The sequence below is a fragment of the Nilaparvata lugens genome, chromosome 1 (assembly GCF_014356525.2).
Source record: "Nilaparvata lugens isolate BPH chromosome 1, ASM1435652v1, whole genome shotgun sequence".
In the NCBI taxonomy this organism is placed as follows: Eukaryota; Metazoa; Arthropoda; class Insecta; order Hemiptera; family Delphacidae; genus Nilaparvata; species Nilaparvata lugens.
This window is the reverse complement of record NC_052504.1, coordinates 15,367,305-15,391,536: the sequence shown is the minus strand read 5'-3', so window position 1 is coordinate 15,391,536 and position 24,232 is coordinate 15,367,305. Positions and strand designations below refer to the sequence as shown.

At 32.6% G+C, this 24,232-nt stretch overlaps 2 protein-coding genes across 5 annotated transcripts in view; one reads left to right on the top strand and one right to left on the bottom strand.

Annotated features, from left to right (window-relative positions):
• The window catches only part of LOC111052650, a 30,420-nt gene extending 20,820 nt beyond the window's left edge, over positions 1 to 9,600 (top strand). Inside the window, exons 2-6 of the mRNA XM_039419893.1 lie at positions 369 to 516; positions 1,734 to 1,876; positions 3,735 to 3,902; positions 5,763 to 5,879; positions 6,465 to 9,600. Of these exons, the coding sequence (XP_039275827.1) occupies positions 369 to 516; positions 1,734 to 1,876; positions 3,735 to 3,902; positions 5,763 to 5,879; positions 6,465 to 6,632 (744 nt within the window). The 3' untranslated portion in view covers positions 6,633 to 9,600. The remainder of the gene's footprint in view (positions 1 to 368; positions 517 to 1,733; positions 1,877 to 3,734; positions 3,903 to 5,762; positions 5,880 to 6,464) is intronic.
• The window catches only part of LOC111046155 (charged multivesicular body protein 3), a 92,457-nt gene that overhangs the window by 6,980 nt on the left and 61,245 nt on the right, over positions 1 to 24,232 (bottom strand). Inside the window, exon 7 of one of the 4 annotated variants that reach the window (XM_039431674.1) lies at positions 18,183 to 22,133. The exons of 1 other annotated variant lie outside the window; for it this stretch is intronic. The gene's annotated coding sequence lies outside the window, so the exon portion shown is untranslated. Of the gene's footprint in view, positions 1 to 18,182; positions 22,134 to 23,520; positions 23,870 to 24,232 lie in introns of those variants that run through there. 2 more of the 4 variants (XM_039431682.1, XM_039431712.1) reach the window with 2 other exon arrangements.

Genomic DNA, 24,232 nt, shown 5'->3' with positions numbered 1-24,232 from the left:
TACTGAGATATTACAATTATTCAAATGCTAATGAATTAATAATTATTATTAAACGAAATCCAAATTAAATGCTGTAAATCACCCCGAAGACTTCTGCTACTTCAAATATTGACAACAGGGTAAACAGCTAGATGGAAATTCCAACAGCATTTAATTTGGATTTTCGTTAGATAATAATTATTAATATAAGAGAATTTCCAGAGCACGTGAAGATTTGCTCTGGAAATTCCGGGTTTTTGTCAAGTAAATAATTATTCAATTGAAACTATGCTGGATACGGGAATGAAAATTTCATCACAAGAGGTGACTTCAATGTATCCTTTCTCCTATTATCTGACTGTATTTATGAGTATATTTTTGTTTGCCAGGTTCTCGAACTGATGAAGGAGGTGGGAGAGGATGAAGATTCAAGTGACATTTCTGGATACCACTCAGACTCCGACAGTGCAATAATGATGTCAGGAAATTCGCCTTACGTCAGCAAAAGGGCAAGACACAACTTTCTCACCAGATCTGGTTAGTTTGAAGGGGAAATTAAATTACAAGAATACTTGACTTTTTGAAAAGAAAAACAAAGAATAACAATTACTGTAATAATAATTATAATGATGGACCATCAATTGTACCAATTAAATTAACTTGAAATGGTTCAATTAACTCTTAATCTCTTAGTTTCTTTTAAATAGATGGATATTGAATCCAATGGATGAATGATGTTCATTATAGCAAAAGAGTGATCTATTTGCACAGCCTATCTTCAACAATTCCTTACAATAATATCGTTGATTATTGGAAATGATGAAAAGAACTATCAATTGAGGCCAAATTCTAAAACTGATTGAGCACATTCTTTTCACGGCTGTCGGCGTTTAAGAACATATTTTTCACATAATTATATTTCAAGAAATGTGCATGATTTCCTCAATGTATCATATGAGAGTCTGACTGATTTTACAAGTTTCATACTGGATTATCACTACCAGAGAGTAAAGGATGACAAGGATGTATTACATTCTATATAATTATTGGTACATACATTGATATTATTTAGATTACTAGTTCACTACATTCAAGGAGATATTATTACCTACCACAAACCCGAGAGTATTCGAGGGTGGCAGGCATTGACTACGTTAGGAACCCAATAAATCGCTTATCTTGTAGAAACTGACTGAAAAAATAAACTATTCCCCTATTTTCATTCTATATACACCAACCAATTCCACCCATAGCAAATTTCTACTCTGGACTACTTTTAAGCATAGGGTCTTTATCATTGATTCAATTAATTCTTGATATGGGCGAATACACGTTCAAGTTTAGAAGTAGGTGTAGGCGTTATGCTTGAATCATGATTAACTTGCATTACCGTATTCTACATTATTATTTTTGAATTGTATGCAAGATTAAGTTCTTGCTTAAATTGAGACTTATATTCCATATGTACAGCATTTTTGAGAAATTCCCTCATAATTGACAATAACCTATTCGAATTCATGATTGACTAATTTAAACCACAGTTTACGTGTGTAGGCTACAGACTTATGCGCCACGAACACGTGCATTTCATTTCTCATCAGCTGAAAGCTGATGCTATTCTTATTATATCTGTATTTGCACAGAAACAGTAAGATACAGATATAATAGCATCTGCTGATGAAAAGTGAAATGCGCGTGTTCGTGGCGCATTAGTCTGTACACATCTTATGACGTTGACAATTATTTTTTCAGAGAGCTGAGTGGACCACGACTTGTTCGATGCTACGGCACACTGTACTCACAAGCAAGGGTCGATGCTCTTGACTCTCTCGACTCCTTGCCACAACTGCAAGAAGCATCTGAATTGAAATCTAAAATCCTTTTTTCAATTGTAGTGGTAAGTACTTTCTCATGAATGGATGTGTTCGGTGAGTACCCGATGTCTGTCAGTCAGTCCAGAGAAAACAATGTCTACCTCATTAGTCTCTCCTCTGGGTAGGAACAAATCAGACGTTACAGTATTGCTATTTTTATTCTCCATAACTCCGGAATCGGATAAGTAGAAGTTGATCTTGAGCATGGACTTTCCAATGAAGAAATGTTTCTATTTTAAAAAAATAGATGGAATGGCAAAAAGTAGATTTTCCAACTCCCACCTCCAGAAATTTAATATTATTGATTTCATACCTTTCATTTCCGAATCGTTCAGAGTCTTTGAGATCATTCAGCTTTAAATTACATGACACAACTCTTCGAATATACTTTCAAAAAAAAAAAAAACTTCTCTAGTAACAAATTTAATTTAAAAATGATGTTTTACTGTAATATAGTTAAGAATGATAATTATAGAATAGTAGAATCCATTATTCCAATGATAGATTCCTCATCGTGTATCCCTACATAACATTCGTCACGGGATACGGTCGTTTTAAAATAAATAGCACTCCGCTATTTCGAAGACTAAAAATAATTTACTGGCAGAAATAAGCTTCCTAAGAATATAATATTTAAATCACCTATTTAAGAGGTAATTTGATTTTGTAAGCGTAGAAATGGACTTCATAATATCCATTTTACGCTTACAGATGTCTATTCTACGTTTACAAACCTGTAGACGCTCCTCCACTCTCTCCAGTGTTGACTATCCTTCTGAAAAACTTTCTGATCTTCCAATGTTTGAATTTTGATGGGATATTTAGAGTCTTTGGTTTCTGGAACCGAAAATCGTCCACCTATGAGTACGAAAAGACTTTAAAATTAGAAACATTTTCTGCATATTGCGCAGAAAAGTGTCTTAAATTTAAGATGACTGAACATAATATTGGTAAAGTTTAATTGTAAATGTTATTAAAGAAATTCAAATGGGTAATCCAATTGCTATAGACACTGGAAATCACACAGCGAAAGACTAGAGAAAGGCTGAAATCGATTTTCGACTAATAGATAGTGAGGCTAATTTGAGAGAGCATCTCCACATTTATGTGGGCATCATCCAACGGTTGGATGATTTTATCCAGTTTTGTACTTGTATTTCATTGATCCTTTGAAAATTAATTTCCTAAATTCTAAGAGAGACTCTCTAGATGAATTGTGTTAAGAATTTGTGAATGAGAAATTAATTCTTCTATTGATAGTGGAAATACGTCTTCACAGTTTGTTATCAAATATAATACTATAAAGTTCGTTTCTCGTAATATTGCTATTAAATTTCCACTGTCGAAGTATGAGTTCTCATGAAATGATAATCATATTCTTTTATTGAAATATTTCTGAAAAATTATCAAATATTATAACTATCACATTCTATTATTGGGTTATTTGTAACTCACAAATCCACAAGCTTTTATTTGAACAGGAATTAACACCTTGGCAAGCATGTTTCATGTGTATCTGGCTTTCTATTCATCTATATACATATTATTAGTACTATTGTATATCATTTGAATTCTTCGAGAACTGTTCCTATCATCGAAATAACATATTTTCAATTTATTTAAATTGTCCAATTAAGCCTATCTTGAATAACATAGAAGGTATATCGGCAGATTTAACTTGTCTCTTTGGAGAACTCATCATACATCATTTGGAAATTAAATTGACTTGTTAAGCTGATTGCAATGCAGGTTTCATTGGTCATAACAATAGTTTTACCTGTGAATATCGCTTGTTGGATAGAAGCGGTTCTTGATCTCACGGTACAGGTACTGATCATATAATGTTGATTTGTTGAATAATAGATGTAATGTATGTTAAAGCTGGCGTTCCGCTCAACACAGAGCCTTTTGAACAGTAAAAGAGATCAGGTGAGAAGGATTCTGTTGGCGTCGACACCTCCTGGGCCGGCGCATACAGATCTCGAGTCGGCCATTGCTGCTTTCCTTCACCGTACTGTGGACACTTTCGATCTTGGTCACAGTATAGAGGTTCGATTCTCTTCATGTTGCTCACCTCCCCATTTAACCTATCTATAATTTATCCTTCATCCTACTAATAAACTTACTAATAAATATTACTTCAGCCTACAAATAAAAAGTTAGTCCCAGTAGAAAAATAACTTTTTCCTCCCCTAGTACAGAGTGATTTTAAGGCTGTGCAAAGGCTAAAAATAATCTTTCTACGGGTGATATTTTTCAGAGTTTTTCGATTTGTATATCATAAAGCTATCAAAATGAAAAAGTTTTCTCAGGAAATCATTTTTTTCGATCATTACTTTTTGAGATATGAGCGCCCAAAGTTTAAATTTTTGGGACAGAACATTTCAAATTCGGTAAGAGATTAATTCATGAGATCTAAGAATAGATTCTTCATGGTATTGTTGATCTATTAGAACTAAAAATTTCTGGAAATGTCAATTTTTGCCAAAAATAACTCAACTAGAAGTTATTTTGGACCATTTTTAGTTAATTAAATAACTTTCTCAAAAATTGATATTTTCAGATAATTTTGTTTGTTGGTAAAAAACATTTGTTCTTTCCTAAACATTTAAACTTCAGGCGCTCATATCTCAAAGAGTAATGATAAGAAAAAAATGTTTTCCCGAGAAAACTTTTTCACCTTGATACCTTGATGTTAACAAATCGAAAAACTTTGAAAAATATCACCAGTAGATGATATTTTGTGTGTAGACTATTTGTTCATAATAAAGGAAAGACTTGTTTTGTCGCTGGAATTTGGTAGGCCAACCAATCGGTATACCCATGACAGTGCGAGTTGATAATCCTTAAGCTGTGCAACATTCAGTGAGGATTCCGGTCGTCTTATGAAGAGAAGACCGTATCTTTTACCGTAGAACATGAATATTATAGGGATGAAAAAGAGTAAAAGCCTCAAAGAGTGTACAACCTGAATGGGTGGACATTTTGAGCATATTCGTTAATATAGTCTTGAGTAGGCCTAACTAAGAAATTACGAGTGCTTAAATATGTACGAGTATATTTCAAGTGTACTGAATCTCCGTTTCATAAACTACATCAAAAACTGGGTAACAGGACTAGAAAATCACCCTGAACTGTATAAAAGTTTTACTTTAAAGCATTACTTTCTACTTTGGTGTTTGGAGTGTTCGCTTCACGCCATAGGCACTGGAAGTAATCTATCTCCATTCAAGTAACATAGGAAACAACATTATAAGTTACCGGTTGTACTTAGTGCCGGTTGCACAAAAGCCGGTTTAATATTAACCGTGGTTAATTTCAAGAGAGCAGAAGGTTTTTCTGAAAAGACGACTTCTCTGATTGGCTCTCGTGGAATTAATCACGATAAAAATTCAACTGGCTAATGTGCAACCGGCACTGTCTCTGAGCGCCTATGTTGGAGGGTAGGAAGGTAGCTCAGATATAATAGACTTTCTAGAGTTGTTATTCAACAAAAGAATAATATTAATTTTGGTTTTAGGTTATGTTTGAAGTTTTAAAAAGCGTTTAATGTAGGGAAATTGAACAATATATTTTTATGATGTAGGAGGAAAATTGTAGTCTAGTCCTATATCACGGAAGCAAAAAACTTTTTCTTCGGGGAAATTGTCGCCCTTGGCTTCGCCGCGGGCTCCAAACGATTCCCCTCAGGGAGAACAAGTCCCACTTTTCTCCCTAGAAGTCCAAAAAGCAGGTATTAATAATTTTAATACCTCTATAATAAATTCATGAGGAAGTAATTTTTCACAATAATTAATCATTTTAATTTCACTCCTGTTGTCAGGTGATTTGTTCCTTACAAGCTGTTTTGTCATGATTTTATAAATAGGCTAATATTTGTAACAAAAATTGTTTCCTGTTTTATTGTAGGAGGTGAGCTCGCAGCTGTGGGCAACACTATATGATTATCCTTGTTTGAAAATGTGCCCTGGACTTCTGCAATACATAAGGGATTCAGTAAGACTCGCTTGGGCTCTAGCCAATCAGGTACCTAATAGTTTGGAATATTCATTGATTGGATTAGATTATAGAAGAAAACTACTATCTACTCATCGAAATTCTTTCATCAGAAGAATTTCAATAAGTGGAGAGTGTAGTGAACGTATCGTTTGTTGATATATCTGTAGTAACTCGTAATTGAATAAATTTTGAATCAGGCAGGTCCTTTAGAATTTTTTGTTTCAATCAAATTCATTGATGACAGATATAATGAATCTTTCAATGTAAAGTATCTTTAAATATGGATAAGGTGTATTGTTGGTAACAATCCAAGCAGTGGAGGGCTGGAGGGGGCTGCAAACACAATCAATGAAATTCGAAAACTTTCATTACAGGCGTTCCATAGGCCTAATAGATTATCTAGTGTAGATTTGAGGATCTCATAAGCCTACGTAGAAATACTGATCCTAATGAATTTGGATCACTGTGACATGAGTTTTCTAATATATGTTTTCCATATTTTCTAATACATATATGCACAATAATTAATGTAGTTTCTGTGAAATAGATATGGATCGTGAACTCCACTCATATATGTTTGTTTAATTTGTGAAAATGACAATCGTGTTTCAGACACCTGCCTATGTACTGGAGTACGAGCAGCGAGTGTTCAGGCGAGAACTGCACGTTCGATTCCACACATCCAAGAGTGATAGTGACCAAATACGAACATATTTGTGGCCAGCCCTGCTCGAGGGACCAGGGGGACCCTGTGTACACAAAGCAGTCGTCATCACATAACCATTACCTAATACAAGTTTCATAACAACTTTTCAACTTGCTCAAGCATTGCCAGCAACCGATTCAAAGTTATAGACTATATTAATTTTCCTTCCCGATTATTTCCCGAGTTTAGTTTGTTATATAGCTGCTCCTTCCCCTAATCCACTTTCCAATTTATTATAAATCAATTACCTATTGAATAATTTTAAGGTTATAAATGAATTGAAATCATCGATTTGTTGTAATTGAACAGTACTGTATTTAATAAAATCTTGTTCGTATTGATGAAGAAGATTTGAGTAGACTAGGCCTAGTACTCATTAGTAGTAAGTATAAATCTTTTATCCAATATTTCTTCATAATATTCATCGAATAGTACTGTCATATTCTTAATTTCGTACAAGATACAGGACTTTTGGAGAATTTTGTTTTCAATTATTTATTCAGATCAAAAGATATATTTTTGAATGGTAGTTGTAATGGGTCGCATGAATTGGGAATATCTGGAACTCAAAAAAACTTGCAGCTAGCCAGAATTGGAAATATATGGAACTCCAAATATGTTGACAGGCGGAACTCAGAATATCGTGCAGGCCGGCGGAACTCAAAATATCTTGTCAGCTGGTGGAATTGGAAGTATGTGGAATTGGAAATAATTATATCGAACTCACAATATCGATCGTTATTAGCGAGACTGTGTAGATGTGGGATGAAACAAATTTATTGCAAAACAAATGAAGGGTTCTATAGTTAACCTAAAATAAATTCATCAACACATCAACAGTCGTTAGTTTTGTTTGAAACAGATAACAGAGTTTTGAAAACTTGCATAATATGTACATGACTATTATTTAATAAACCAATATAATTTTAATATATAATGAGCTATGAATTACCCTAAGTGGGATAATTAGTCCATATCATTCCAGAAAATAAGTCAGACTTGAACCATTTCTCAATCACAAACACATAACCCGTACTCCCACTTTGGCACCGATATTTTGAGTTCCAGATATTTCCAATTCCGCCATCTGACAAACAAATAATTTGAGTTCCAGATACTCCCAATTCCGCCTAGCAACATATTTCGAGTTCCGGATATTTCCAATTCCGCTGTTTGACAAGTATTCGGAGTTCCACCCAGCAACAGTTTTCAAGCATAGGACATTTAACATTGATATTTTGAGTTCCAGATATTTCCAATTCCTCGGCCCTGTTGTAATTAGTATTCGTAATGATGGTACAGATAATGTTAAATTACCATATGGCCCTTCTTTCAATGCTGTTGTTCCATTTCCCTTGAAGAATATAGTGTATCCTATGTTAAAAAGCTCACAAGGAACCCAAATTAATAATCTACCATGTATTTTTGTAATAGCAGAGAAAGAATAAATTGTGCTCTTCTGGATACTTAAGTAGAAGAAAAATTATTTCAGTTTAACAAGAAGACTTTGGAATCTTAACTTACTATGTGATCGATGTGGAACTTGTCACAAAGTAGAAGATTCAGAGAGAACATTCTTACCGGCTATTGTTTCGCCTAATGTGCAGTATCAACGTATACCGGTAGAAAGCGCTTGTATACGCAAATGACGATTTCTGTCTGAGCTGGATTAGTGCTGTTGTAGAGGCACGTAGTGGGGAGTCAATGGCATCCTACACTTCCCTCTCCAACAAACCAGTTCACACCACTCTCTCCCCCAGCAAAACAACTGCTGGCAGCATGGCTTGAGGCATCTACAGTAGCGCCATTTTACTAAACTGCTAGGGGGGCGGAAGACCATGTGTTATGAGGGGGGAAAGGAATACCCCATAGGATAGAGGGTCCTAGGTTTTCCCCCATAAATTTTTCATTCGAAGATGTTATTATATGCTTCATTTTTCCAGTCTTATACACATGTGGTTGAAGTATCAATACAAACATACATTATTAGTTAATAAATCATGAAATATTTATTAGAAATACAAGCCTGAAGAGAGAACCCAAAGAAGGAATACACTGAAATAGATTTCTTGAAAATCATGGAAACATGTACTTTTTCTTTTACAATGACAATTTCATTAGGGATCATATTCTAATTGGAAAATAACTTTCAGTTGGAAAGCTAAAGAAACATTAAGCTGTTCCCATAATTCTCACCAACTCTGTGTACATACATTTTTGATTGTCTGATTGTGCCCTTTCTTTTGCTCTCACTGTGACATCTTTCAACTTGTTAATTCGCACATTGAAATTTATGCAATAACTCACTTATTGTGCACTGATCAATAATAATTATTGTACCCATTCTATATTTAAGCTTCAACTATACCACAGAGAAAAATATATTCTTTATTACTCCATACCCATAGCCATACTTTCAAGGCAATTTTGCTACATTGTTGATACTGTAGAAGGAATTATACTACTGCTGTTTAAAAAAAGTATCAAATTAGTATGAGATTCTAAGAATTTGTGTAGATAGACCCGCATTTTCATTATTCATGTGATCCTTGGGGAGCCTAGGCCCCTCTGCCCCCCTTAAATGGCGCCCCTGGGCATGTCATTGTTTTGATAATAATACATAGAATAGACATGTTTTTTTCTTATTGTAATCACTTGCTACTCTCAACTCTCCAGATCGCATGAGCACTACGTCTCCAATGACCAAGTGGATTAATTTTTATTTGTAATCAACAAGAAGAAGAAAACAATAAGTGAATCAGTGGCCAGATAAACTATTGTCCATTATAAAAATGTAGCATAATCCAAACTTTATTACATTATGTACTTCAATTCAATAATTGAAAAAAATTTAAATCGAACTAATTTAATCCACAATTGCGATTTTTAACTTAAAAATTGAGAAAGAGCATGGAATAGTTTTAATCATGACATGTTCTTGAGGTGCTGTGTAATGCAGCATTATATTTTTCTATTATTGTTCTAAAATGATTTTAATAAATGATGTCAAAACTGCTCATTAAAAATAATATTATTTCAGTTGCTTTTTGTTTTCATTGAATAGCCAATGGTTGTCAACCTTTTTCATGAACTGTACACAGGCCCGGCCCCAGGGGTGGGCGGACCGGGCGGCCGCCCAGGGCGGCAGATCTTGGGGGTGGCAAATTTTAAGGAACGGAAAATTTTTAAATGCAAATAAATAATGAATTTATAATATCAAATGTGAATAGTAAAATTGTATAAGAAGCTTTTCCAACCTCGAGCTAATGAACAAATGAGTGGTCAATAATGATCAGCAATGTCCCAGTATTGTATGAGTGGTCTAGCAAACATCACATGGTTCAGTCCCCAGATCTTGAAGAATTGGTGAAGGAATCACCCCATGCAAAGGTCAGACGAGTTCTACTCAATTAAACAGGTGTGTTAAACAACTTATAGAAATTGTAGTTTTAATTACTTAGCAAGTTAAGTAGGCCTAATACTCTGTTGTAGTCTACATCTTAATGCTGTGCAAAGGCTAAAAATAAACTTTCCACTGGTGCTATTTTTTCAAAGTTTTTCGATTTGTATATTATAACGCTATGAAAATGAAAAATTTTTCTTAGAAAAACACTTTTCTCCGATCATTAATTTTTGAGATATGAGCACCTAAAGTTTAAATTTTTGGGACAGAACATTTTAAATTCGGTAAGAGATGAATTCATGAGATTTGAAGGATGAATTCTTCATGGTATCGTTGATTGAATAAAACAATAAAATTTTGAAAAATTTTCTGAAAATATCAATTTTTGAGAAAGTTATTCAATTTACAAAAAACTCAAATAAACATTATTTTTGGTCACTTAGTAAATTGAATAACTTTCTCAAAAATTAATATTTTCAGAAAATGTTTGTTTTATTCAATCAACAATACCATGAAGAATTCATCCTTTGAATTTCATGGATTTATCTCGTACCGAATTTGAAATGTTCTGTCCCAAAAATTTAAACTTAAGGCGCTCATGTCTCAAAAAGTAATGATCGGGAATAAAATGTTTCCCTAAGAAAACTTTTTTTTGATAGCTTGATAATTTATTCAAATCGAAAAACTTTGATAAATATCACTAGAAGAAAGTTTATTTTTAGCCTTTGCACAGCCTGTTTTTTTTATTGCATACCTATTTTGAACATAAAAATAGTTTAATGATATATTTTGTGTTACTAGTCCAGTCACTATATACATTGGTGCTTGCAATTTACATTGTGGTTCTGATTTTTACTTTCCTTGCCCTATTACCATAGGTAAGGAAAGTATTGCTTTCCAAAAAAAATTAAGGTAATCCGATTTCAAGTTTTCTATATGTTTCAAGGTCCCCCGAGTCCAAAAACATGATTTTTGGGTGTTGGTCTGTGTGTGTGTGTTTGTGTGTGTATGTGTGTATGTCTGTGAACATGATAACTCCAGTCCTAATCAACCGATTGACTTGAAATTTTAAACTTAAGGTCCTTATACCATGAGGATCTGAGAATAAGAAATTCAATAAAATTGAATTCAAAATGGCGGAAAAAATGGCGGATAATTACTAAAAAACCATGTTTTTCACGGTTTTCTCAAAAACGGCTCTAACGATTTTCTTCAAATTTATACCATGGATAGCTATTTATAAGCCCTATCAACTTACATGAGTCTCATTTCTAGGAAAATTCCAGGAGCTCCGTAATATTCTTGAGAAAAATGGCAGATAGTTACTAAAAAACCATGTTTTTCAAGATTTTTTCAAAAATTACTTGACCGATTCTTTTCAAATTCATACCCTGTATAGTTATTTATCAGCTCTATCAACTGGCATAAGTCTCCTTTCCGGGAAACCAAGGGGGGGTTCACCCCATCCTTCAGAAATGGACTTTGTAACCTCCTTCTCGTGCATGAGGTAGGTAGGTAGCAACGTTAGTAGACAGAAGGTTGATCACTCACAGGTGTAAGATTCGAAGTGGAGGGGGGAACGCCAGCGTGACGTCACGTGTAGTAAAAATGTGATGAAGTAACCACACTGAGCATATAGTTTATTCACTGTATCTTCAAATAAGTCGTCGTTTATTGCCCTCAAGATTGACCTAGAACTTGGAAATTCTCCATACTTATAGCAAATGAATCACCGATTCTAATGATGTTGTTAAATATTCCAAGTTCATTCAACTTGTATGAATAAAATGAAGTTGAAAGTTTTCCAAGAATCTAAAAACGTGACACGGAAAAGTTAATAAACTGGAAAAGCGTTATTAGACAATGTTATACTATTATAATTTCAGATTAACACATGAAAAATATTGAAAAATTAATGCATTGCAATAAACCGATAAACTGATCCCGATAAATCCGATAAGTTTCGTTCATATAATTGCCCTGAACACATGCTGGTATCGAGCACATGTTCTACGAGAATCAAAAAATCTCATCCCCGAAATTCACAAGCTGATGTATAGCCAAACTACAAAATATAAACACGAGCTAGAAGATGAAGAAACCTTAAGGGTTTGAAAAGGAAAGTTAGGAGGTGGGTTTTTGCTTTTATATGGTAAAATGCTTGTATTATTTGAATGTTTTGATAATTATTGTAAGGCTGAAACAGAAAGCTTGCATGTCAGAAAATGTTTGTGTTATATAATTTGACTATATTATGTCACCGTATGATTTCCAAGAATGCGATATTTTGCCTACTCTGTACTACAGCCTACGTCACGGCTGCAGTTCCCCCACTCCAATCGCATTTCAACTGAAATACTATAGATGAGTGACCAACCTTCTGTCTACTAACTTTGGTTAGGTAGAGCAGTTCATAAAAAGAACACATAGTCGAGATATTTCATCTGAAGAACAGCTGTTTTGACGACTTTTAAAAAAAATCATCAAATTACACAATTTACACAAAGGAAAAAGTACTCTGAAATAGTATATTTCGCACCTAGGGTCGAAAATGTACGATTTCCGGCTTGAGAAGCGTTCGAGAGCTGGAAAAACATTTTTGCCCGTGTTGCAAATGCTATTTTTCGCCACACCAAAAAAAAACTTCCCAATATTTATAAGAAATTGAAAAATGAATAAAATTCAAACAGCCTATTTTGATAGTTTGAATCTTGGTTATGACAACTTTTACTGTCAATTAATTTCAATATTACTAATTAATAATTTACAATAGTGACCATATATTTATACTATTAATATTTCGAATAATTGTTTGAATTTTATAGCTCGCGCTTTGCGCCTGGTGCAATATCTCATGGATAGATGGATGAATAGAATTTTCATTACTATTTTGAAATAATGTGATGAAAAAATTAATATAATTGCATATTTCACAGTTTTGTCTCAAAATATATCTAAAAAATTTATTGAAATTTTAATTATGGTAACTAATATAAAAAATAGCTAATAAAAGTCTAAATTCATCTACAAAAAAAAAAATGTCATTGACCGAGATTCGAACCTAGATCATGTTTGCTTTCACTGAGCTTTGAGTTCTGTTGTATTACGCCTTTATGCTCTCGGCCATTGCATAATGTTGAATATAGAGGCCTGACTGATAACACTTAGCATACATGTGATACTGATACTTCACTCCTAAAAAGCGTACCACAGACTTTGGCTCATGACTTTTATTATTAAAATTGATATTATTATCTGTTTCACAATAAAATTTTCACTCTGAATTAAGTCAGGTAACGTATGTAGGCTACTATAATTATAGTGTATAGCGGCATATTTGAAGCCGGTTTGCCGGCATTTTCACAACAAAATATTGCTCTGAAATCATAGAGAAAACATTTGAAGATTCAATCTTGAGTGGGCCTAATGTTTTCTCTATATGGTTTAATATTAAAGAAAAATTATCTAAAAGTTTTAATAATGAATTACGGAAAAATTACTAGGAATTTTTTAGTCAAGGCTGAGTTTCACCAGTAGGCTTACCGTACCTTAAACTTCAGATCTCTGCTGTATTTTCTTGTTATTATAGTTGATTGTATTGCATTAAGAAGTGGAATTTGATAATAAAAAAGAAACAATTATTATTCTACCTCACTTTTAAATATTGATACAATTATTGTACTATGATTTCAAATTCGATTCTTCACTTTTAAATACTTGCGATACGTACCTTTCTGACAATGGACAATGCAGCCAACATTGTTGAGGCTATGGAGATATCATCGTATTCATTGTTTGATATCAAAAACACAATAATAAATATTAAATTATGAAACAGTAATTTATAAAATATATTATAGACATAATACCACGATTCACGATTATATAGATTATTACAGTCGTTATGAGATTATCTCTCTATGATTTTTGTGAGATCGGACACGATCAGCTGTTATTCAAGGTCATTTTACAGCCCTAGGGCCGTAAAGTTTTACCGGCCTGGTCGGAAAACAATCACTTTCGGCCTCCATATGACGAACGTAAACCAGCTCATTACATCCAAGTGTGGCAAAAACAATTATATATACAGAATGTGTGTATGTCATATGTCATATTTATACTGTATACAGAAGTCTGATCGTAGTTTCAAATAAAATGTTGCCGCCAATCGTCATTACGTTATTCCCCTAAATTATTCTCGTTTAGAAATGGGGCTTACAGTTCAATGAGCAAGGAAAGTTGTGTGAGTGTACCACACCAGATTTTTTAATATATTATTTGGATACATGAGACAAGTCCAGAACCAATTTCTTCATGCAAAATTTCCTTGTGCTAGATACAGAATGGGCCAAAAAACCTCGTATTTTTGATTCATTTTCCAGTTTTCAGCCTTTTCCACCAAAATCAGTGATCGGACAGAAGAATTTGCTTTTGCCTTTTTTTAAGATTATAAAATTCTTAATGGAATGAGATCATTCGGAACTCTTCATTTCCCATGAGTACTGAGTTATGATTTTTCAAATATGAGGTAAATTTCAAGAAAAAGAATCAATTTTGATCATATTTAGTTTGATCAACAATATATCCAATCAGTTTATAATGTAATGATGTTTATGATCAGTAATGAAGTTTATGATGCAGAATGAACGAATGATTGCAAAATTCTGAGGTTTAGTAGTCATGCTCGAATTCGCGCTGTATCTATGAGACCATGAGACAGCTCATGAAAGAGCGGATGAGGTAGAGCCACAGAGAAGAGTCTCTATCTTGAAGTAGTCATGAAAAAATCGATTTTATAGCTCTAGCTTGTTACCTCATGCATATGGAAAAACGCACCAGAAACCGTACAGGGTTTTCATTGGAGGGCGCTGGAGAACTCATTTCTTGACGTACAGCGCATGAAGATATATCGGTCCAAAGTTGAAAAAACGCTCTAAATTTCATAGATTTAAAATTTCTCTTTATCTCTTGCACGAAAAAAGTTATAATGGAATGAAATTTGAAACAATTTAGAAAAAAACTTTTTTTGGGCTTTTGAAGGTTATAACTTAAAAAATATGCGTTTTAGAAGAAATTTTTATAAAATTTTTTTAAAACATTTCCGTCTAGAAAATCGGTTGAATATCTTGAATGGTTATTGAAATACAAGCGATATAGTAAAACCTTGAAAATTTTGGCGGCCATCTTGTTTCCGAGGTGTTTGCCTGTGATTTCGACTTATCATCATCACGATCCTTATTCTGCTAGATCTAACGATGAATTTTTTTAGACATCTTCCACGGCTGTTACTCAAAAATGACCACGAAATGACATTTGCGCCCGGACTATCAGGTAATTTTTACCTTCATTGTTTTTTCAAATCTGACAGTGACTGAACATATTTGAACAAACAATCTTCAGGTCATCAGCCATGTTTTTATTTGATTATAATAAAATACTTGAGTAGACAACATGTCGCATAATTGATTTTTAAAATTGATTTTTGAACTTTTAGATATTACTGTATGAGAAACACGAATTATACCTGAAGAAATACTAAAATGAAGATGCTGAAGTGGAGTCTTGGATGCTGAGCTATTTGAATGAAACTTGGAATAGGCTTTTATGATAGGTGTAGTTCGGCTCCTATAGCATGTGCATTCTTCTTCCCGTCTCCCATCCAATAATGTATATACCATATGTTAACAGTTTCATCTAGGGAGAGCACCTTCCTGGATACAAAACTATGACAGTAACGAGACTTTATTGAATCCAGTTCTATCTAGCAAGCAATTTTTGTTTGTATGATGGATTTCAAAAACGATAGTGATTTTGATTGAACTTTTGTAATGACAAAAATTGTAATTGTATATGTAATGAATGTGAACTTCAGTAACCATCTTATAATAGCTACTTACAATGAAAAAATGCCCACTCAAAAGGGAGAAAGCTTTCAACATAAATTATTAGTGATTCTTCAAGATTGTCTTTAATGGAAAAATACATATTATCATGTCATTGAATCAGGATAAATGGGTTGAGAGTGATACTATTTTTATATTTGCGCTTGTTTTAGATTTTTTAATTTCATCCATCTCCTGAATGGGGTGTTGTGGTTTGTAATGATCAAGATAAAGATTGATTCTGGTTATGATATTGGGAATTGAAAAAAGTTGTCTCTTTAATTTGTGATGTTTCTAGCTCTTCTTATGGATATGGACTCTTATCAGAGATCTGTAATATTTTGTAAGAGCTCCCATGAGATACTTTATCTCTAGGAAGAGCTGGAAGACATTCCAGCAATAAGCATACTAGTCGTCCATGATGGGATGTCAGTCCTCGAAGTGTCAGGTGAGTAAGCTCAACTTATTTTAGAGAATGTGTCAGACAGTTAATGACATTGAATAATATTATTAATAATATGATCTCTAATTTTTGAATCTCTCAATAGACATTGTAATGTGTAAACTCATTTAATATTAAAAGTTAAACACTTATTCAGAAATATTGTGAGAGGAGAGCAGAAAAGGTATGTAAGCACGAAAATAAAATTGTTGAGCATTTTTTGTTTGTATGATGGATTTCAAAAACGATAATGATTTTGATTGAACTTGGATTTTAAATATCTCGCAAAAATAGTCCACCTTTTAATTCCCGTAGCAAAGCACGGGTGCCCTGCTGGGATATATAAACAGAAATTTCTCGTTTAATAGTATAGGATGTATTTCCCAAAAACTCGATGTGTGTATAACTGGACAAAGAGTGTATATATTTTAATATATTTTTTTTGGATCCCTCTGTATGATTAATCTTCTTAATTATACTCAACATTCTCAGCAATTTATAAATTGAAAATTTCATGCATAGATTTTTTATATTATTCCATTTCTCGCCCCTAAATCTCGTTTTACTTATTTTTTATCTACCTATTTTATGGAAAAACATTTCAATAGAAGTCAATCTTGAAATATTTGAGGCTGTTATGTATTTTTGAATGATTGGAAATTACCCTAATAAATTGTTGAGGGGAATTAGAATTTAGATCTAGATCAGTTTTATTTATTATGATGAAATATTTCTCATATTTTCACGAATTTTCTTATTTACCTGGATTTTTTTTTAAAAATCAATTCTAAGAAAAAATCTACAAATACTTGTTTATTTCTTGTTCTAATTTCTATTGTAACATTTAGTATGTCTTTGTATACATGCTGTAATTTTTTTCCAGAGTACCTATAATTAATTATTTCCAAGCTTCAATAACACGTTTTTCAAAGTGACAATGCTTTTTTCAGAGCCACGTCTCTAATAATTATTTCTGGTACAGCTGCACGTGTGAATGCATTGACAATTTATTGAGGGAAAACTGCATCGTTAGTGACTGATGAGATATCTTCATAGTTATAAGATTCACCAAATCCATTGAATTGGTGAAATGTTCACTAAAAATATTTCTATTTGTGGATTTAATCCTCTTTTTATAACATTGTGCTGTATATTATTAACTGAAAGTAGTTGCAATCGTATGTTTTTCTCTTAGTATATTTATTCATCCTATTCGTATACCAATGTGTTGTCTATAAACATTAACTAGAAGTAGTTCTAAATGTTCTAATCAGATACAGTTTTTCTATTGGTATGCTGTATTTCATACTATTTGTGTAACAAATACTGACTGAAATTAATTTCATTCTAATATTTATATCTGTATATTTTATCCTTTTCGTGTAACATTTCGTTTTATAATGATAAACATTTTTCCTCTAAACTTTCTATTTTGAATTTCATATTTTCATGTAACAATCCAACAATACATTTCTTTGGCCAGCCACTAACGTAACGACTGATAGGCGAACATTGTTGTGTAAGGGTGGACACTAACGATTAAACATCTCACTTCTTCTCTGTGAACTTGTGTAACAGAATATTTTTTGAAATGAAAATTATTATTATTATGCTCAAATCTCTATGAAAAGTTGGAAAATAGTTCTTCGTTTTGTGGAAACAAATTTTATTCACACTTGGAAAAGTATTTTATCAGATAATTTTTTGTTAATGTGGTGATTACATGGCGGTTTTTCTGTAATTCAAACCGCTATACTATTGATTCATCACATTACTCTAGTTGGACAAACATTGCTTAAAAAATGAGCTCATAAGATCAACTTATGATTCTGGCAATTTAACTTGAATAAAATAGAGAATAATTCATACGGTAGTGCATAAATGAGTGTACAGTGTATGATAATGATAATTAAGTCATTATTTATTCATCAGAAAAAACTGTACATGCATACAACAATTACAATAGATTTCAAAAAACTCATACGATATCAAATAAAATACTATGGCGCGGCAAATATATAAGTATGTACTAACAATGGCATTTTACAACAATTGGACAAATTCATTGTGTCACAGCCAATCCCCCATTGCTCAGCCGAATATATTATATTGTCTTAATTGAAACTGACCCAAAAGAAGTATTATTGTAGATATCTCCATAAAAATCTGTAGATATGCAATCATTGCATGTGAATATGGAAGAGCTCTCTTCACCAGTGAAAACAAATCACTAATTCTATTATTTGTCAATTGGACCTCATAATCAGTAATAGATAGGCTTGGCATGATCTTTATTCATTTATATAATTATTTCTTTCTCTGGTGTTGTATAGAGTGTACAAAACATCTAAGAAAGGAAGATATTTCTTACACAAGGATAATTTGACGATAGGAGGTGTGATTGACTCAACTTAAAATGTATAGTTTATATGGAGGACCAAGATTTTCAAGTCACCTGGAAGTAGTGATTTTAAATTTCAGTAAGATCCCAGTCACACTGTCAAATTATTCTGATCCTGAAGTGTAAAAAATATCGAGCCGGCTTTTTGAACACCTGGTGTTGAAAAATTTATCTACTTTTTCGCTATTATTAAATTTATGGTCTATAGAATCATAAAGTACTGATTCAGTAATTATTATTGTTGACTATTTCAAATTCAAATAATTATTCAATTAAATTTCATTAAAAACTGGTGTCTTTGTGTCTCCTGTTCATAGCCTACTGCACACTAATCTATTATTGATAATCACTGATGAATTCTATTGGTTTAATGATAATTATACATCATAACTGGCTTTGCAATATTGAGTTAACGTTCTAATTCTGTTAAGAAATCAAATGGTTGAACTTTAATTTTCTCAATATGGAAATCACACCTTAGTGTAGATAATTCAACACTATAATGGAATTCATTTCATTATATGAATTTCATTATTTGGATTTCATCTATCACCAAATTTTCTCAACCATGTTGAACTAAAAGTATTATTATATCAAAGACAAAGCAATATAAATTATTGATTCAGATTGTTTGATTACACTATCGAGTAGATTGTACACTGTATTGTAAAAGTTTCATTACTATTTTGTATTTTCAGAAAGTTTACATTTTTTGAAAACAAGTTGCCATGATATATTTCAACAATGATTACATAATCGGAATAAGCCTCATTTAATCAAACTTTTTTACATTGAATGTGAATTAATTTTGATCGTACGAAAAAACAATAAATTATATACTGAAAAAATTGTGTAACTCACAATCTCTGATAAATCCTTTGCTCCCTGCAAAAATGTAAAAGCATGCACTTGTAAGTGATCTTATAATTAATATAGGGAAATATCATTATTAGCCTTGTTGCAGTGCAATACAAATCAGTAATTTCAGCATGAATGGATGAATTTATTTATTTGCCAAAAACTAAAATTCAAAAATCTTTACAAAAAATAAAAATATGCTACTGCACTTGAGTGAAGCACATACCTTCAAAAAATACAGGAACTGCTTATTTACCACATAATGTCATTAAATATCATTTTAACATTAAGGCTATAAACAAGACAATAATAACCTTATTTCTATCATCAGAATTTATAATAATAATTGATAAGAAATGGTTTTCTAGTAGTTTAGAGTCCATCTTCAACTGTAGGATCATTCATTTATCACCACTCACCAGAAAAGATGCATACGAAAAATATTGATAAAAGTGTGGGGTGATTTGCCTAGTAAGCTTACATTGAAGACATATTGGATTCAAATTTACAACAAAGCCATATAAAACAAAATAATACTTTTGTGACGAAAGTATTAGTTAATCTGTGAGTTATCACAGATTCAAATTTGCAGATACATATCAGATAAGTTACAATATTAAACCTATAGTAAAATCACTTCGCTTATTTTGTTCAAATTAATAAAATATTTTAAAGTTTTTAATAAAGGGTACTACAAGTTTTTATATTGTTTTTATTAATTTAAACCTATAACATAATTATAATAATGACATTTTTCAAAGTATAAGATTTGGATATGATAAAAGTTCTATTTTATGATCAATCTAATTTCAATTGAATATTAAAATTTTCAATTTTCCTTGGGAATTTAATCCATTCTGGTAACTTGAAAAAATAGCATCAAAATCTTATACTTTGCAGAATGCCATTGGTAGAAAATTACCAAAAGCCTGGTGCACAGTGTCAAGCGTCAAGGATACTAGATAAATACATTAAATAAGAAACATTTACAAATTTTTATGTTTAGTCAACATTTTTATTTACAAATATGATTTTTAATCAACAAAACAAATTGAAACGTGAAAGATACATCAAAATATATAATGAAACATAATTATTTATTCTATCTCGAGATAATCCCTATCACAAACAAATGTAATTAATTTTCTTTTGTATGTCTTATCTATCACTAGGTTATTTTCCCCTTATATAAAAATATGATTTTAAGTTTCATGTATTTTTTAAAAGTATAAATCCTGTTGCACTAGACAGCAGGTGCACAAAAATTATTATTTTGATGGCTCATCAAGAGCTGAAATCAGGCAGACATTTTGAAGAAGAAAGCAGTATCTATTATCGTGAGATTCACGTAATAATGGCAGTATACGATATACAATAGTTTTGCTATCCTTGTCTAACATACTAACAAAGCAGATTAATCTATAAATCTTAAGCGCTATCTTTCTCTAGCTTTGCAAGGTTTTCAGAATTTTTTAATTTTGACAATGACTAAAACAAACAAACAATTATTCTCAGCTGCCATGTTTTTTCTTCATTCTACCAAAATACTTCAGTAGGCTATACAAGTCATATAATTGATTTAAAATGTATTTTTGAATAAATGAAATAATTTTTACACATTACCATATAAGAAACACGAATTATACCTCAAATGACAATTTAAAAGTTGATAACTTTGACCATCCTAGACTTTGTTCATGCTTCAGTTAAGCTGGGTTTACACCGAAGTTATTAACAAAATGTTAATAACTTAATTAGTTAATTTAATTTTAAACTGAAATTTAATTTTAGTTAATTTAATTAACAAAATGTTAATAGCTTAATCCTTATAGATTCTATTAGATTGAACGTAACTTGACAAACACATATGCTTATCATGTGTGTGATAAGTTATGTTCAATCTAATAGAATCTACAAGAATTAAGTTATTAGCATTTTGTTATTAACTTTGGTGTGAACGCAGCTTTAGCCTACCAGTATAGGTTAGGCCTACTGGTACCAGTATGAATAATATTGAACGGCTAATTCAGAATTTTTTCAATTGAAATTATCTTATTATAAATAGGATTTCTATTTTTCGATTATTTAAAAAATAAATTGGAATAGAATACCCACCGAATAACTTAATTTCTGTTGTTTTGAAGTTCAAACTTGGCCTATCACAGTTTTTTCAATTAGTCGCTATTCCAGGTTTGTATGAAAATAAAAATCTGATCTCAGTTATGAAAGCAAAGTTTTGAATCAAATTATGAAAAAATATATTTTATTGATAAATTTAGATAATATTTGACATGAAATTTATTATTTTATCAAGGAAATGAAAACTAATATTAGAACAGCTGTGTTTACTCAGTGGCAAAATGGAGTCAATTTAAGAGACTTGGCAACGTTGTCCTTCTATCTTTCTTCACTGACATTATAACGTGGACCTCACTATAGAAATGCGTTATGTTTCTAGTATTTTACAGGGCCACCAACTGAGAGTATTTAGCACTAAAACTCAGACATGAGAATGCCTTGTAGAGTATGAATGACACTCATTGTTGGCAGGCCTGTTTGTCAGCAGCAAGTCAGCTCCTGATGGGCGTTCTGTGGAAATGAAACAAATTTTTCCGATGACCCCGGATCCAAAAAGTAATTGTGCGTCGAGGCTGCCGCCGTCCAGAAAGAATAATGGACCACTCTAAAAGCTCCACTAGTGTTATGATGGCAGTAAATGGGAGGGGTGATCTACTGCCACCATTCACTGTGTACAAATCTCAATTTTTGTACCCCACCTGGATAGAGGGTGGTCTCCAGGAATGAGATATGGATGTAGCAAGAGTGGGTGGTTTGACATGCGCCTGTTCGAGGAATGGTTCATCACGGTGGCCCTCGTCTATTTTCGTGACAAAGTGGGGAGAAAGTTGTTGATTGGTGACAACCTAGCCAGTCACTTCTCAGCTGAGGTTATAAGACTGTGTAAGCTGAATGGCATTGATTTTGTTTTCTTTCCGCCAAATTCTACCCACTTATTCCAGCCGTTGGATGTTGCAGTTTTCAGAAGCATGAAAGCTGCCTGGCGTAGCACATTAGGAGAGTGGAAGAAGAGGAACAGAGGTGCTGTGCAAAAATCTGTGTTCCCCAGACTTTTGCGTGAAGCTATAGAATCCATGGGGGACAAACTTCGAGCGAACATCATTGCTGGATTTAGGGCTACTGGTCTAATCCCATTAGACAAAGAGGAGGTGCTCAAGAAGCTACCTAAGCAAGCAGATGATACTTCACCAAATTGGTGCGATGCTCTAAGAGAAAAGTTGGAGGAGACACGAAAAGGTGACACTCCTAAAAGTCGTGGGAAACGCGTGACTGTCCATCCAGGGCAGAGCATCACAACAACATGTTTGAATAATGACACCGACAATAACGTCCTGCAAACTGTTATGGCTGAAGAGGAAGGAATCTTTGCATCTGAGTCTGAAGAAAGTGATGCTGGCACCTCCCATGAAGAGCTGGTCGACATCCCTGATGAGCACAAGGCTGAAGGTGACTTCGTCCTTGTTAAATTCGTGACACAAGAAGATAACCAGGACAAAGTTTATGTTGGAAGAATCGAAAACATCCTTGATACAGAGAACACCGAATATGAAATTCGATTTTTAAGAAAGAAGGATGGAAAAAAGGAGATTACTTTCAGTTTTCCTGATATCCCAGACATTGAAACTGTGTCACTGGGATCAATCATAACAAAACTGAAACCCAAAAAACTGCGTAGAGAAAAGTTCATGTTCCCTGGACTAGAAGACTTTGTAAATATTAAGAATGTATACTAATATTATCTGATTGTGTTCAATTCATTCCTTCATATTATCTGATTGTATTTTTGATTTTTTGCATTATTGATTTTGCATTATAGTAAATTTCAATAGTGAATTTTATGGATAAATGCTTCTAATTATTTTTAAAGGTTTTCTGTTTTTTTTTAAACGAAAATATGTGTCCGAAATAGCCCCTAGTGTCATCAGAATTCGGAAATAAATGCAAAACAACCTGTGTCCGACTTCACCCCAACCCATGGGGTGAATCCGGACACAATTTGGGATTTAAAAAAAAAAAAACGGGTTGGTGTACAAATATGAAAATGGGATAGAAAGCACCGGGAAGAACAGTAGATTTTATATTCCAAGTATGAAAATGATCATTTTAATATAAACCACTTAAATATTTAAAAAACCTGAAAAAGTGTCCGACTTCACCCCAGTTTACGGAATGCCTTGTAGAGTATGAATGACACTCATTGTTGGCAGGCCTGTTTGTCAGCAGCAAATCAGCTCCTGATGGGCGTTCTGTGGAAATGAAACACTATTCACGAAATATGAGCTTACAGTGGAAGAAGGCTCCCCCAATAATTACATAATAGTTCATAATAATTACATAAAAGTTGATGTTACATAATCAGATGATGGGGGTAGCTCCCCAATAATCAAAATTGTGTAATTAAACAGTAAATTAAGACTTTAACCCAAGAATTAAAGCATATAAGTAGTCTAGCCTATTTCAGAGAAATTTACAAAGAAAAAAAAACAAAACAAAAAACAATTATTTTGTCATAGTGGTTCAAACTGTAATAATTATGTTTACAGATTCAAATTGAAAAATTATTCCAGGCTATGAGATACCGTGATTTACAGAGTTTGCATAGGAAAACA